This window comes from Bison bison, unplaced genomic scaffold (assembly GCF_000754665.1).
Source record: "Bison bison bison isolate TAMUID 2011002044 unplaced genomic scaffold, Bison_UMD1.0 scf7180017864285, whole genome shotgun sequence".
Lineage (NCBI taxonomy): Eukaryota > Metazoa > Chordata > Mammalia > Artiodactyla > Bovidae > Bison > Bison bison.
Window position 1 is genome coordinate 1,414,729 of NW_011494857.1, and position 15,293 is coordinate 1,430,021.

At 52.0% G+C, this 15,293-nt stretch overlaps 2 protein-coding genes across 3 annotated transcripts in view; one reads left to right on the forward strand and one right to left on the reverse strand.

Moving 5' to 3' along the window:
• The window catches only part of CPT1C (carnitine palmitoyltransferase 1C), a 19,332-nt gene extending 11,749 nt beyond the window's left edge, over positions 1-7,583 (forward strand). The window contains 12 exon segments of the mRNA XM_010849630.1: positions 603-710; positions 817-901; positions 1,177-1,372; positions 1,480-1,662; positions 2,397-2,502; positions 3,858-3,974; positions 4,906-5,070; positions 5,321-5,455; positions 6,063-6,215; positions 6,702-6,815; positions 6,928-7,020; positions 7,251-7,583. Of these exon segments, the coding sequence (XP_010847932.1) occupies positions 603-710; positions 817-901; positions 1,177-1,372; positions 1,480-1,662; positions 2,397-2,502; positions 3,858-3,974; positions 4,906-5,070; positions 5,321-5,455; positions 6,063-6,215; positions 6,702-6,815; positions 6,928-7,020; positions 7,251-7,364 (1,569 nt within the window). The 3' untranslated portion in view covers positions 7,365-7,583.
• A 4,733-nt stretch (positions 7,584-12,316) lies between these two features.
• The window catches only part of TSKS (testis-specific serine kinase substrate), a 16,246-nt gene continuing 13,269 nt past the window's right edge, over positions 12,317-15,293 (reverse strand). The window contains exons 8-11 of one of the 2 annotated variants that reach the window (XM_010849631.1): positions 14,880-15,053; positions 13,815-13,950; positions 12,628-12,752; positions 12,317-12,496 (exon numbers count right to left, since the gene is read on the reverse strand). In XM_010849631.1, the coding sequence (XP_010847933.1) occupies positions 12,340-12,496; positions 12,628-12,752; positions 13,815-13,950; positions 14,880-15,053 (592 nt within the window). In that variant the 3' untranslated portion in view covers positions 12,317-12,339. Of the gene's footprint in view, positions 12,497-12,627; positions 12,796-13,814; positions 13,951-14,879; positions 15,054-15,293 lie in introns of both variants that reach the window. The other variant, XM_010849632.1, reaches the window with a different exon arrangement.

Below are 15,293 nucleotides of genomic sequence, written 5' to 3' on the forward strand. Positions count from 1 at the left end.
CAGGCTCCTCTGTCCATGGGATTTTCCAGGCAAGAATACTGGAGTGGATTGCCATGTCCTTCTCCAGGGAAGATGTAACTTGTTCTTTTTAAACAGCTATGTTATTCCATAACATGAGGGTTGCACGGTTTAGCTAACTGGTCCCCCATGGATGGACATCTAAGTTATTGCTAGTTACCTCTCTTGACACCTGCTTCATTGAGCTCGACGCTCCCCATTTGACATAGCAAAGTCTGGAGGGACCACCCCCTCATTTACCCCCTCCCTTGACCCCAACCACCCCAGCTGTGTGTCTCTGCCCCACTCCCAGGTCAGTGACTGGTGGGAAGAATTCGTGTACCTGCGCTCCAGGAACTCACTGATGGTGAACAGCAACTATTACATGATGGTGAGAAGGGGAGACGGAGGTTAGGAAGTGGGCAAGGGATGGGGTTCATTGTTCCTCGGGTCTAGGGCTGGGGTGTCTGGCTAGAATGTGGGGTTTAGGGTCAGTGACCCCAATCACAGTCTGGAATTCACCATCCCGCCTGTTGGGATCAAGACCTGTGTTTGAGGTCAGTGCCTCCATCCTGCGCAAACCTGACGCCTGGCCTGGCCCACAGGACTTCCTGTACGTCACGCCCACTCCTGTGCAGGCGGCGCGCGCAGGCAACGCAGTCCACGCCCTCCTTCTGTACCGCCACCGCCTGGACCGCCAGGAGATCCTGCCAGTAAGAGGGCTGCCCCTGCGGGCTGGGGATGGAGGCTGTGGTCCTCAGATGTGTGGCCACCACCTGGGTCCTGGGAGGCAGGTCACGAGCCTGTGATCTCCTGCAGACTTTGCTGATGGGAATGCGACCCTTGTGCTCCGCCCAGTATGAGAAGATATTCAACACCACGCGAATTCCCGGGGTCCACAGAGGTGAGGCCCCTCTACCCCTCTCGTTAATAGAGGTAGAACAGTATAGTGGCTAAGAACACGCTCTCTGGAGCCAGCCTACCTGGGTTCGAATCCCAGCTCCGTAACTCCCAAGCTGTGTGACCTTCAGTTCAGTTCAGTGACCTTGGGCAAGTTATTACCCTCTCTGAGCTTGAGTTTCCTCTTCGCTCAAGTGGGACAATAAGGGTACCCGCAAGCCACTTGGTAAGTGGCTAACAAAGGTCCTTATTCTTACAACGTATCCCCCCCAACCCCAGATCACATCCGCCACCTCCGTGACAGCCGACACGTGGCCGTCTTCCACCGGGGCCGGTTCTTCCGCGTGGGGACCCACTCGCAAAGCCGCCTGCTTTCCCCGCGGGCCCTGGAGCAGCAGTTTCAACGAATCCTGGACGACCCCTCTCCCGCCTGCCCCCACGAGGAGCATCTGGCGGCCTTGACCGCTGCTCCGAGGTGAGGGTCAGAGGTCTGGGGGCCCCAGGCCCGGCCAGAACCCTGAGGTCGCAGGCCTGGCGGAGGCTGGGCAGGGAGGAGGGTGGACTCAGTCACTCCTCCGGCAGGGACACCTGGGCCCAGGTGCGGAGGTCTCTGAAGACCCAGGCCCAGGAGGCCCTGGAAGCTGTCGAAGGGGCCGCTTTCTTCGTATCCCTCGACTCAGAGCCCGCGGGGCTCACCAGGGAGGACCCCGCAGCTTCCTTAGACGCCTACGCACATGCCCTGCTGGCCGGCCAGGGCCACGACCGGTGAGTCAGCCCGCAGATCTGGCCCCCACCCGACCTGTGACCCCAGACCCAATGCACTGAGACCTGGGGACCTCTGAGGCCGTTAACCTCTAGACCAGGGACCCCAGATTTCAGGACCGCCAAACTCCTGACCTGGATTCTCAGACCTTGAGAAACTCTAGACCCAGACTCCAGACTCACAATTGCAGACACAGGGACCCCAGATCTGAGGATTAATAGGTGCCAAATCTAGGACCCAGGGAATCCGCCAGCCAGACCCTAAGCCTGGGGACCTCAGACTCAGAACTTCAGACCATGGAATCCTCGGACCTTAATGTAGGTGCCCCAATTCAGGACCTCAGCCCTGGGACCCCCTACCTAGAGATTCTCAGATAAATTCTTAGATGCCCACAAGGCACCACTCTGATTTCTGAGACTCCTGGGAGAATTTCCCTAAGCTCTCAGCACCTGTAAACCCTGAAAACTTTTTAAATTTTTTCTGAATTTTTTTTGAACTTAAAAAAAAAAAATGTTCTCTCAAAACCCCTGAACCCTATGATCCTGAGATACATTTCAGAGATGATCAGAACCCCCCACTAGAGACCCCTACCTTCTTAGGGATCCCCACACCAGGCCCCCAGCCCTGATTCCTAGATCTCCCAACCAAAACCCACTCAGTTCCCACAGAGAGTCCCCTGACTTCCCTCCTGGCCTCTTTGACTCTTTGGTGACCGCTTTGAACTCTCTCCCGGCAGCTGGTTTGACAAATCCTTCTCCCTAATCGTCTTCTCCAATGGGAAGCTGGGCCTCAGCGTGGAGCACTCATGGGCTGACTGCCCCATCTCAGGACACATGTGGGAGGTACGGCAAGCCAGCTGGCCCTCCACCCTGGCGACCGCCACCCTCCCCCCACCATTTCCAAAGACCTTCCTCTCTGGTGCCTTAAGGTTAGAGGAAAAATGAGACTCAGAGAGAGGCAGACACCGGACCAGGGTCACCCAATAAAGAAGGGTATCTAGGATTGAAAAGGGAGAGTGTTAGTTACTCAGTCTTTGCAACTCCATGGACTGTAGTCCGCCAGGCTCATCTGTCCATGGAATTCTCCAGGCAAGAATACTGCAGTGGGTTGCCATTCCCTTCTTCAGGGGATCTTCCTGACCTAGGGATTGAACCCCGGTCTCCTGCACTGCAGGCGGATTCTTTACCATCTGAGCCACCAGGGAAGCCCATCTAGGATTATGACCTTTCTTTTTTTTGGCCTATGCTGCTTAGTTTGCAGAATCTTAGTTCCCTGACCAGGGATGGAACCCAGGCTCCCACAGTGAAAGAATTGAGTCCTAACCATTGAACTGCCAGGGAACTCCCTATGACCTTTCTTTGACAAATAGGCATTTGGGACTCAGAAAAAGGAACTGATTTGCCCAGAGTCACAGAGTTAGAAGCTGCCGAGTGAGAATAAAAATCCAGAATATTCTGAGACCAGAGTGAGGCCTTCCAACCATATCACCCTGAGTCAGAACCATCCTCTGGCTCTGGGTTGCTGTGTGACCTTGGGCAAATTACTCCCCTCCTCTGAGCCTCAGTTTCTGCCTCATCAAGTGAAAGGGTTGTATTTTCTTTCATTTTTAAGCTCCTGTGCAGTCCTGAGAAACTTAGCCTCTCTCTCTTCTCTGTTTCATTTAGTCTTTAAACCATCGGGGGTGGTGTCTGCATCCCACTGGGTTCCCAGTCTTCCATAGTGTTGCATGAGGGGTTGGCTAGGGCCCAGGGTGAGGATCAGGCATGTATGAGAGGAAGGAGGGCTGATTCTAGATCTTGAGAGCAGCCCTAGCTAAGCACTGATTCCTCTGTGCCTATTTTTTATTTAAAAAACGAATTTTTTTTTTTTTGCCTTTGATTATATTGGTAAATGACACTCTTAATTCAATTTAACCTCAGACCCTACAAGACACTTCCTGTCATCTGTCATCTCTGCATATCATACTTTGAACCAGTCAGAAGTACAAGGGCAGTAAGCACCAACTGAGTATTAGTATTAGCCTTGCTCTCAATGACTGTGACCCCAAGATCCCACCTGTGACCATCCAGAGGTTTCTGTTTCTCAGAGATTGTCCTGACTCCCTTAAGAGGGGACTTCAGAAAAGGGGGGCCTGGTTCGATGCCCCTTGCTTGGTCCAGCGGGAGGAGGGACTCTGACAGCTTCAATCTGCACGCAGTTCACTCTGGCCACAGAATGCTTTCAGCTGGGCTACTCGGCAGACGGTCACTGCAAGGGGCACCCTGACCCCTTGCTGCCCCAGCCCCAGAGGCTGCACTGGGACCTTCCAGACAAGGTGAGGCTAAGTTTCTAGGTTCCTCTTCCACATCCCCAAATTCCTGGGTTTGCCTCTAATCTCATCCCCAACCCCAGTCTCAAGCAAAAAATCAATCCCATCCCTAAGCCCCCAATTCCAAACCCACATCCCAAATCAAGCCAAACCCAAACCCCAATCCTGTCTCTAATCTAACCCCATCCCAACCACATCCTCTGTTCTAACCCTAACCCCAAACTAACCCTGTTTCCACCACCCCTGCTCAACCCCAATCTCCACACCATCCTCAACCTCAATTTACTTCTATCCCAACTCAGATCCAACTTTGTCTCCATCCCAAACTCATATCCACCTCCATCTCCAGCAGCATTCTTTTTTGGTTTATTCACTCATTCATTCATTCATTTGGCTGTGCTGGGTCTTAGTTTCATCTTGTGGGGTCTTTTTGGCATGTGGGTCTTTTCGCTGGGGCATGCGGGATCTAGTTCCTTGTCCCGGGCCCCTACGTTGGGATCATGGAGTCTTAGCCACTGGACAACCAGGAAAGTCTCCCCATCACCATTCTTAAATTCAATCCCATCCTCAACCCTAACCCCATCCCATGCATCCTAAGTGGCCTCAGTCATGTCCAACTCTTTGCCACCCCATGGACTGTAGCCCACCAGGCTCCTCTGTCCATGGGATTCTCCAGGTAAGAAGACTGAAGTGGGTTGCCATGCCCTCCTCAACCCCATCCCATACATAACCCCCATTCATATCCCATCCTATACCCAATCCCAACCCCATTCCCAGTCCTAATTCATTCCTCATTCCCAGCTCCATTCCCTGTCCATCCCATCCCTGTCCCCAAACCTCAATCCCATCCTGACCTTCACTGCCAGCACCAGCCCCAACTCCAACCTCCTCCTGTCTGTAACCCCCAGCCATTCCTCCCTCCCTCCTTCTCTGGCAGATCCATCTATCCATCTCTCTAGCCCTGAGGGCAGCCAAGACCTTGTCTGGAAACATCGACTGCCACGTCTTCCCCTTCTCCCACTTTGGCAAGAATTTCATCAAACGCTGCCATCTCTCTTCAGACAGCTTCATCCAGACCACCTTGCAGCTGGCCCACTTCCGGGTCAGTTGGGTTCCTAACCCCAGCCCCCCTCTCAGGACCTCAGTTCCCCTGGGCCCCCAAGACCCGTATTGTCGAGCCCTTTCATGACTCCTTGGTGGTGGGTCTGCCATCTTGATTAAGGGCTCCATCGAGCCCTCTCCCAACTGCATGTTCCTGGGTGGAAGGAGGCTGGAGGGCCACACAGAGGTGGGTCAGGTCTGTGAAGGCTTCCTGAGCCTGGCTGACAGGCGTGTCTCCTCCTTGTCCCCAGGACAGGGGTCAGTTCTGCCTGACTTATGAATCCACCATGACTCGCTTGTTCCTGGAAGGCCGCACAGAGACGGTGCGTTCTTGCACGAGGGAGGCCCGCGACTTTGTGAGAGCCATGGAGGACAAAGAGAAGACAGTGGGTGTAGGCCTCATTTGAGGCTTCGGTCATTTCCACCTTCTCATTCATACATTTACAAACACTTAAGGAGCGCCTTCTGAGGTCCAAGCTCTGTGATGAGACAGGGGAGGAACAAGCCGAGTCTCTGACCTTAAGGAGCTCACTGATGGGGGAGACAGAGGTAGTTCAGCATAGTGTACTACATGCTTTAATGGGGATCACACAGAGGGCACGAGTGGGCACCCGTTTCCAAAATGTAGGTCTCTTTATTTAACCTCTGTGTGACCTTGTAGCTTTCATTTGTACCATTCCTCATGTTCCCTACATAATCTCTCGCTCAGAACCCCGCAGGCACCTCTGTTTCCTCTCCCCCTACTTGTTTTGAGGCTCAGTGAAGGGAGTTTGGGCCCTCGATACCTGGGAACCCACCTGATTCTGCCTTGCTGTGTGACCCTGGGCAAGTGACTTCCCCTCTCTGTGCCTGTATCCCTGCTACGAAGTGGAGTTGATATCTCTGCCTTGCAGGGAAGTTGCAAGCTGGGTTGAGGCCGGGGGTGCGACAGGCCCCAGCAGTAAGCCCATTTCCTGTCTTTCCATGACCTGTGACCTCCCCGGGGGTCCCCAGGACGCACAGTGCCTCGCCCTGTTCCGCCTGGCGGTGGATAAGCACCAAGCTCTGCTGAAGGCAGCGATGAGTGGACAGGGGGTCGATCGCCACCTCTTTGCTCTCTACGTCGTGTCCCAGTTCCTCCACCTGCAGTCTCCATTCCTGGACCAGGTTGGGAGCAGGGAAAGGGTTAAAGAAGAGAAGGGAGGCACTTCAGGGCAAGGAGGGTGATGTTGGAAAAAGGAGTTATCAGCAGAGGAGAGAGCTAGGGAGGCCAGGCAAGAGAGAGGGAAGGAGTGGAGAGGGAAGTGGGGCCTAGAGAAGGGGGCACGGTTATGGAAAGGATGTGAGGGGCGTGGTCAGGGCGGAGGGGCGGGGCCAGTGGGAGAAGAATGTGGTCTAGAAGACAGCAGGGTCAGGAGTTGAAAGGGAGAGGGGCGTGGTTAGGGGCGGGGACAAGGAGAGGGGCGGGTTCTGAGTTGGTGAGAGGGGCGTGGTTAGGGCGGGAACAAGGAGAGAGGGTGTGGTCTAGAGGGGAAAGATCACACGGTGACGTCAGGAAGGGGCGGGGCAGAGTGGCACATCTTGAAGAGAAATTGGCAGTTCAGCAGCCGTGGCTTGTCTTTAGCGCACACGTGACCGACTTCTGTCCCTCAGGTTCACTCAGAGCAGTGGCAGCTGGCCACCAGCCAGATTCCTGTTCAGCAAATTCACCTGTTCGACGTTCATAATTACCCCGACTATGTCTCCTCTGGTGGTGGATTCGGGCCTGTGAGTGGAACTGGGTCCTGAAAGAGGAGGGGGCTGGGAGGCCCGCGGTCCCACCTATGGCGGGGGGATGGGACCTAGGGCTGTGTTGCTCCCCTCACTCGTCCCTCTGCAGGCCGATGACCATGGTTACGGTGTGTCCTACATGTTCATGGGCGATGACGTGATCACCTTCCACATCTCGAGCAAAAAATCAAGCACAAGAACGGTGAGGCTAACCCACCCCGGCCCCTCCTCTCTCGGGACTTCCGCCTCCCTCCTCTCCTACAGCTCAGGATTCCAGACTCCCAGCTTGCCGCCTGCCCACGATCCCGGAGCCCCAGTGCTCAAACCCCGCAGCCCTCAGGCCCAGGGGCAGGGACCCCAGCCCTCTTGTTTCTCAGCCTCTCGGAACCCCTCTCCCAGCTTCTCTTGCACGTGACACCTCTCTCCTTCCAGGACTCCCACCGGCTGGGCCAGCGCATCCAGGACGCCTTGTTGGACGTGGCCGCCCTCTTCCCGGAGGGGCAGCGTCTTAAGCGCAGAGGGTTAGGGGAGGAAGACTCGGGTTAGGGGAGGAGGACTCGGAGCACAGCTGTGGCTCTCTCCCCTGCCTTACCAGGGGCTCCAGAGCCCCCACGACAGCCACTAACTTTTGACGCCTTCCAGAGGGGAGCTGGTCTCCCCAGGAACTAGGGGGAAGGTCTCTGCAGCTGGGCTGGTGCAGGACAGAGGCAGCCTGTCTGGGTTTGGAAATCCCACATCCTGACTAATAAAGATGTGTAAGCTGGGGGTGTGATGTCTGCTGTGCTCTTGGGCTGGGCAGGGATGGGTGAGGTGAGGGTCATGGTGGAGGAAGAGAAAAGTTCCCATCCATCCCCAGGCTCTGCCATGAATTCTCAGTTACAGTCACCATGTCAGCTATAACCCTGGCACCTGCTTAATTTACTGCCTTTCAGCTCCAGTCACACCACACCCAACCATGCAAGACCCATCCCAATCAACCCCACAAGCTTTCATGAGCTCAGTTCCTGCTGCCCCAACACCTACTGCCCACCCCGCATTTTAAATATATATATATACTTATTTATTGGGCTGTCCTGGATTTTGACTAGGGATTGGACCTGGGGGCCCCTGCCTTGGGAGCACAGAGTCTTAGCCACTGGGCTACCAGGGGAGTCCCTGCCCACCCTAAACTTAAAAGGTTGAGAACTCCCAAATGAATCCCCCAATATTCTTAATGCGGTTTTGATTCTATCTTCCATCTTCATAGCCGTTGTTGTTGCATCCCTCTATGCCTTTCTCCACTAGTCATACCTCCTGTGACTGATTCCTGCCATCTAAGGACCCTTGTGGTTGGACTGAGCCCATCCAGATGATCCATGATTAGCTCCTAATCTCAACTCCAACTGATTAGCAACCTTAATTCCCTCTGCAACCTAATTCCCCTTTGCCATGTAGAATACCATATGCACAGGGTCCAGGCATCTTTGGGGGAACCATTTTCTGCCTACCACAGGTGCATAGATGAAACCAGACTGGCCATGAGTTGGTAAGTGGGGAAACTAGGGGAAAGGTCATTGGGGTGGGGCTGGTTCACCAGAGTGGTTAACAAGCTGCCTAGTGGTTGCAGAGAGCGGCTTCGGGCAGAAGGCCTGACATCAGGGGGACTCCTCAAGGGCTGCGGGGTTCTGGGGGCGGGGGGGCTCCTAGTTGTGCTTAAGGCTGAGCTTTTCAAACAGATACTCGCCCAGCCAAGCCTGGGGACCAGCCAGCCTGCGGAGGTCAGTCAGGTGATCACCCATCTTGCAGATAAATGTCACCTGCTCACCTAGGCTGAGGATCCAGGAAGTCACAGAGGTGGGAGTCTGCACAGGGAGAACCCAGGGCGTGCGGATCCATATGGGCCTGGTTCATGGAGGTTCTTCTCCATGAACACGAAGGCTTCCGTAGCATCCTGGGTTTTACCCCACTCATCTTGATACAGTTTCTGCCCGTCTAGGAAGAGGGCATGGCAGCCATGCTGGTTTTGCAGTTTCAAGAAATGGTGGGTGCCCTGGCTCTTCTCCTAGAGCAGTTCAAGGAAAAGGGGGCTCACGCTCTCGAGTCACATTGTGGCAGTGGAAAAAGAAGCCCAGAGGCGGGTAGGTGTAGGAGGCCTGCAGATACTTGTTGACCAGGTGATGGACAGCGGCCTCTACCTCGGTGAAATGATTCTGACGAATCTGGGAACCCATGGTTGATCGGTAGTAAGGAGTTAAGCTCAAAAAATGGTGTCGGCTGGTCTTGGTGACCGAGGATAGCTGCGTAGCTGATTCCAAAGATTGCAACTGGAAAAAAAATGTTGGAGGGTGGTGGGAAGCTGGAGGAAGGGACATCCCTGGGTCTGTCGCATCCAAACACTGTGGAAGAAAGAGGGTCTGTGAGACCACCACGTGCACTCTATAACAGCGGTCTCCAACGTTTTTGGCAGCTTTCGTAGAAGACAATTTTTCCATGGACCAGTGCGGGGGTGGGGGGATGGTTTCAGGATGATTCAAGTGCCCTACATTTATTGTGCACTTTATTTCTACTAGTACTGTGGCAGCTCCACTTCAGATCATCCTGCATTAGATCCCAGAGGTTGGGGACCCCAGTCTATAAAACCCTTCCAAAGAAAACAGGCGCAAGGCTTCATGACATTGGATTTGGCAATGACTTCTCAGCTTGGATGTGATAGCCAAAGCACAGGCAACAAAAGGAAAAAAAAAAGATACATGGCATTACAACCAGATTAAAAAATTCTGTGCATCCAAGGACACGATCAATAGAGTGAAAAGAGCTGTCATGTTGGGAGACTATAATCTGCATATTGTGTATCTGATAAGGAGTTAATATCAGATATATGACATGACTCCTACAATCCAACAACAAAAGCCAAGCAACCCCATTCAAAAAATAGGCCAAGGACTTGAATAGACATTTCTGCACTGAAGATTCACAAATAAGCCCATGAAAAGATGCTCCTGGCAGTTGCCAGGAGCTGGGAGGAGGGAGGAATGGGGAATGAGGAGGTTTTGTTTAATGGCTACAGTGTTTCTGTTTGGGAGGATGAAAAGCTCTGGACATAGACAGTGGTGATGGTTACCCACTGTTGTGAGTGTAATTCATGCCACTGAATTAGACACTTAAATATGATTAAAAGGGTAAACTGTATATGATGCATATTTTGCCAAAATTTTGAAAGCCAGTCATTCAATTTGCTCACGATCATACAATCTGGGTTGAATTGGACTCACTGGCCTTGTTGTGGTCACCAGTCATTGGTCATTGCATTAAGCTGAAGGGTCACCTGGGAAATGGGATGGCCAGGGCTCTCTGTGTCTGTGGGGTATCTTCAATAAGTGTTCCCCAAAGAGCAGCCTGATTTGTTCTTTTTTAAACTTTTTATTTATTTTTCTCTTTTTAAATATGATTTTTAAAAGATACTTAGCTGTGCTGGGTCTTTGCAGCATGCAAATTCTTAGTTGTGGCATGTGGCATCTAGTTCCCTGACCAGGGATCAAAGCTGGGCCCCCTGCATTGAGAGCTCAAAACAGTGTCTTAGGCACTGGATCACAAGGGAATTTCCAGTGTAACTTTATATTTTAACATACTGGCTGTAGACTTATCTTATTACTCTTCTGTAGAAACAAAAAACTTTGCTTCTCTCATCTATTTGTTTCTTCAGGAGACCTTTAGAATAATTGGGTCAATTCCTTTAAAAATAATCTCACTGGGATTTTGATTGAATTTTCATTAAAACCACAATAGAATTTGGATAGAATTAACATCAGCACAACATTCAGACTAGTTATCCAGGAAAATAATTAGTCTCTCAAGTATTCAAGGACTCCTTAAAAGATGCATTTGGGCCTTAGGGGTATGGAATTGGATTACTCATAATCGCTGATCATCGGTACACACTCCTGTTACGTGTGCCAATTATTAAGCTATTATCTCTCGGATTCAAATTCCCTCCCTTGTGAATCTGGGACACCGAAAACCACTTTTTCTTTGCCAACAGGCTGTGTTCGACTCTGCCAGTAGGGGGCACCAAAGGGACTGAAGGAAGCTAAGAGACTGGGCTCTTCCGGTTTGCCCTCTGCTTATTTCCTGTCAGTTTTTCCTACTCATCGGTTATCACCCAGCATAGCTTCTTTATCCCAGCTGAGGCATTTCCTTCCTGCAGCAGCTAAGTTCAGTTTGCAGTTTTTCCAAATCTTGCGCACCCTGAGAAATGCCAGTACCATTTTAGCATGGTTTCAGAGAAGGCCCCAGTCCCTGGTGGTCCTCTAAGCTCAGATAACATCTGCAGCAGCTGAGCAATCCCCCCTCCTCATTGTCCTCCTCGGATTTCATCTTCGGTGAGCCTCTCACCCAAGTGCTTAGTTTTCATAATTCTAAGCCATATTTGTTTGTCCTTCACCAGTGTTATTAGCTGCTTCCACTGCCACGAGTTATTACCACTATGATACCATAGCGCTCTCTTTTTGCCTTTTCAGTTTCCTAGTTACCAACTCTTTATACCTAAGTAACATTTCCTTATATGAAATCATCTCTGTAAAAATAACCAGTGTGATTTCTGTCTCCTGAATATACCTTGGCTGACATCAATATTTGCAATAGGAAGTGAATTCTCAAATTTGGTTTGGGAAATGGTTTAGTTGGTTCTTAGGATTTGAACATAGTGATGAGCTCCTTGTCAAGAAATGGAATGCTAATATTCCACAGTCTGCAGTGGCATCATGGTAAATCATATATTAGCATCCATCTTGACTGTTACGAGGTTCTAACTGAAGTCTGTGACTTCAGGGATGAGCGGCTGCTGCAATGAACCATCAGGGCACTAACAATGGCCACAAGGAGAGTGGCATTCAGTGGCTTCTTCTGAGTGTCCTGACAGGCTTAATGAAAGAACATTATGAGCTCAGATCTTTGAAATATTGCTTCTATGTTTTGTTTTGTTTTTTTTTGGCTGCAAAGCATGTGGGATCTTAGTTCCCCAAACAGGGATGGAACCTGTACCCCCTGAGCTGAGATCTTTAAACTCTCAGCTCCAGTCACATTCAGAGAACCAATGAGCTTCCATGGAAACCCTAAAAGAATTTCACATTTCTTGTAAACACAGGGTCAACATGGCTGAAAATCCAACACAAGCTGTAGCTGTATGGGTTCCAGAATTACATACCAAGTTGAATTAAAAACCTTGCTAAGTCTCTGATAGGAAGGTTGGGACATTGATTGGGAAGGAGTGGAAGCCTGAGACTTACAATGGGAACATCTGGTTGAACACAGATAAATTTCAGACTTTTGAACTTTGTTTGTTCCCACTTCTCCACACCGGCTATCAATTCATTCTTGACTCCCCTTTCAAGCAGAACTCGGAAGAGTGTACCATCATCGACATCCCATCGGCTGAGGATCAAGTCAGAGTGAGCACAGATGCTGGTGTGTGGCATGTGCAATTTTACTAGCTCTCTTTTGGTGCCAAACAGGAGACTGAATTCATGCCAGCATGAAGGGCCATTTATTGCTCAGGGGTTGGGCCCCCACGTTTTGGGGGAGTTCCCCCACCACTTCCTCCCCCCATTGTCCCCGTGGACCCCTCAAGTGGCAGGTTGCTGAGCTGATCGTGAAGGGAGCACATTTTCAAGTGTAGATAGTCCAGAGCGGCCACCTTCTCCCTGTAATGAGACAGCGGGCAGTTAGTGCTGGTGAGGCCAGAGGCCTTGGGGCTGAAGTGGAAGGTGGGGGTGTCTCAGGCCCTCTCCCCAAGACCTCACCCTCCTCCCATGCCCTCAGCCTCCTTCCTCACTCCGGCTTCATCTTGTCCGTCAGCAGCAGGTTCTTGGCCCGCAAGGCTTCGTCTTGGGCCAGCCGAAGGGTGGAGCTCAGGGCCTCTGCCCTGACGTGTTTGGCCAAGGCCTGGCGCTCCAGCTCCTGGGGAGAGGAGCGTAGGCGCCGCTGGGCTTGCTGGACTGGGCTGGGGGTGGAGGGGGGATCTTGATCGTGAAGCGCAAGGGGTAGGGTCCTCTGGGGCCTGCATCCCCCCGGGAGTATCCCATCATGCCTTGAGCCTGAGGCTGACCCCAGCTTCCCACATTGCACTGGGCCTTCCTGATTCCCTTGTGCACTAGACTTGTATCTGTCCCACCATCTGTCCTCTATTGATTGCACTGGCCTTCTTTGTCCCTGTAAGCACTAAATCAGCATCTGTTAAATTGTTCCTTACTGCCCATGAGCCATCATGCACTTGACGTCTGGGCCCCATCTCATCACGTGGTGACCGTAACCATCCCATAATTCACAAGACCCCACATCTCCTATCTATCAGGGCTCTCTGTCCCAATAAATAGTCCTCAGTGCTCTGGTGCCCTGTGTCCCACAATGCACCAGGCCCCAGGTCCTTTACTGCCTCATTTGTCCGTCTTACCCACTACAACTCATATCCCATCACACATTAGGCCAATATCCCATAATATACTAGATGGCTATGTTTCAGAATGTACACTGGTCTCAGATTCCACCTGCTATTGCGCCTGTGTCTGTGTGCAATGCCTCAGGAAGAGCTGTGGTCCCATTTCCCATAATGCGTTAGCTTACTGTGAGCTGTATTCATTGGTCCCCCATCTGACCGCAATGATCCCATATAATGCATTGCCTCTCAAGGTTCATAGAAAATCAGGCTTATATTCCACGAAGCTATAGACTGGTGTCTGTCTTCTCTGTCCCACAAAGCACCAGATCCAGGTTCCATGATGCTTTAGGCCCAAGTCCATCACCCAAGCTTCCATAATGACTGACCTATGACTCACTAACCACCAAACTGCTCTCCCTGCTCCCCCCATCCTGACATATCAGAGCCGAGCGTAACCCCAACACCTGCTGCCCCCAGTTCACCCTTCCCATCCTGCCACACACCAGCAGTATCCTTGTGCCTGGGGCTCCCCTCCCCCTGCCCTGATCACAAACTGGACCACGGTGGCCCATGGTCCTTGGTACCAGAATCTTCTTGTGTAGCCTCTGGCAGCTGGGGCAGGCAGGAGCCAGGCCTCTCTGCTTCACCTCGTCCACTAGCGGGGTCAGCGCTCGTTCCAGCAGCTGCTGCAAGGACTCCGTGGACAACTGCTGCCCCTGGCTGGGGGAGGGGTAGTCACCAGATGAAAGAGGCCTCAGACCCGGATGGCCCAGGCCAACCTGCCTTCACCCAGGCCACCTTCCCACCATGCACAGGGGCCAGACTACAGTGCATCTGGTGTACTTTGGCTTCCACAGCATGGGGAACTCCCACAGTCCCTGGGGGTTTCCACTCCCGACACCAGATGGCCCTCAGGGCATCAAAAACTCACACTTCTCACAATGCGCTAGTTAAAATTGATCCCATATTGTATTGGAAGTGCCCCCACTGTTCCTAATACAGGTTAAACATGGTATTCTGTGCCTCTCCAATACCCCAAGTTCTCACACTTCCCTACAGTGCACTGGGCAACTCTGCCTCCCACCAGTACCACTGCCCAACCTTCCCATGATGCACTTGGAAATCCAGGATGCTCGAAACAAAGCAAGACTTTCTTGTGTTCCACAAGACACTGACTTCACCGTGTGGGGAAGGGAAGAAATGTGACTCCCCAAATGCAGCAAGACTGGCCCGTCCTATAATACGTGGGGCTGCCCTGTGTCCCACAGCACATCTCCCTCTCCATTCATGCTAAAGTCTCATTTCCTTTGATGCTGTGTTCTCAATATGACACAGAATGCACCTGGAGCCGGAGAAGGCAATGGCACCCCACTGCAGTACTCTTGCCTGGAAAATCCCATGGATGGAGGAGCCTGGTAGGCTGCAGTCCATGGGATCGCTAAGAGTCGGATACAACTGAGTGACTTCCCTTTCACTTTTCACTTTCATGCACTGCAGAAGGAAATGGCAACCCACTCCAGTGTTCTTGCCTGGAGAATCCCAGGGACGGGGGAGCCTGATGGGCTGCCGTCTATGGGGTAGCACAGAGTCGGACACGACTGAAGTGACTTAGCAGCAGCAGCACCTGGAGCCAGGCGCTGCCCCCTTACCTGGCACAGCGGGTACAGGAGCCTTGGGCTCCCCGATCCAGGTTCATAGAGAGGTCAGACACCCTCCGAGAGCTCTGAAATTGCCGTCCAAGCTCCTCCAGAATTGGTTTCACTGGGCCCAGCCCCTCCAGTTCGCTCCTCAGTGAAGCCACAGACACTGCAGACCGCTCCACCCTGAGATGTGAGAATAAGCAATGCAGTGAGGTTGCCTCTCAAAGAGAATACAGGCATTCTCCGATTTCTGAAAGGTCACTTTATCCCAGTCCATTTCTAGGAAAGACCTACATTAGTACCTGTTTTCACTAACCAAAAGAAATCAGAAAAGGATTTTTGCTTTTATGAAAAAAGCACAAAGCATTTGTCTTGTAGCAAGCTCTTGTTCATTCGCTGTCGCGTCCAACTCTTTGCAACCCA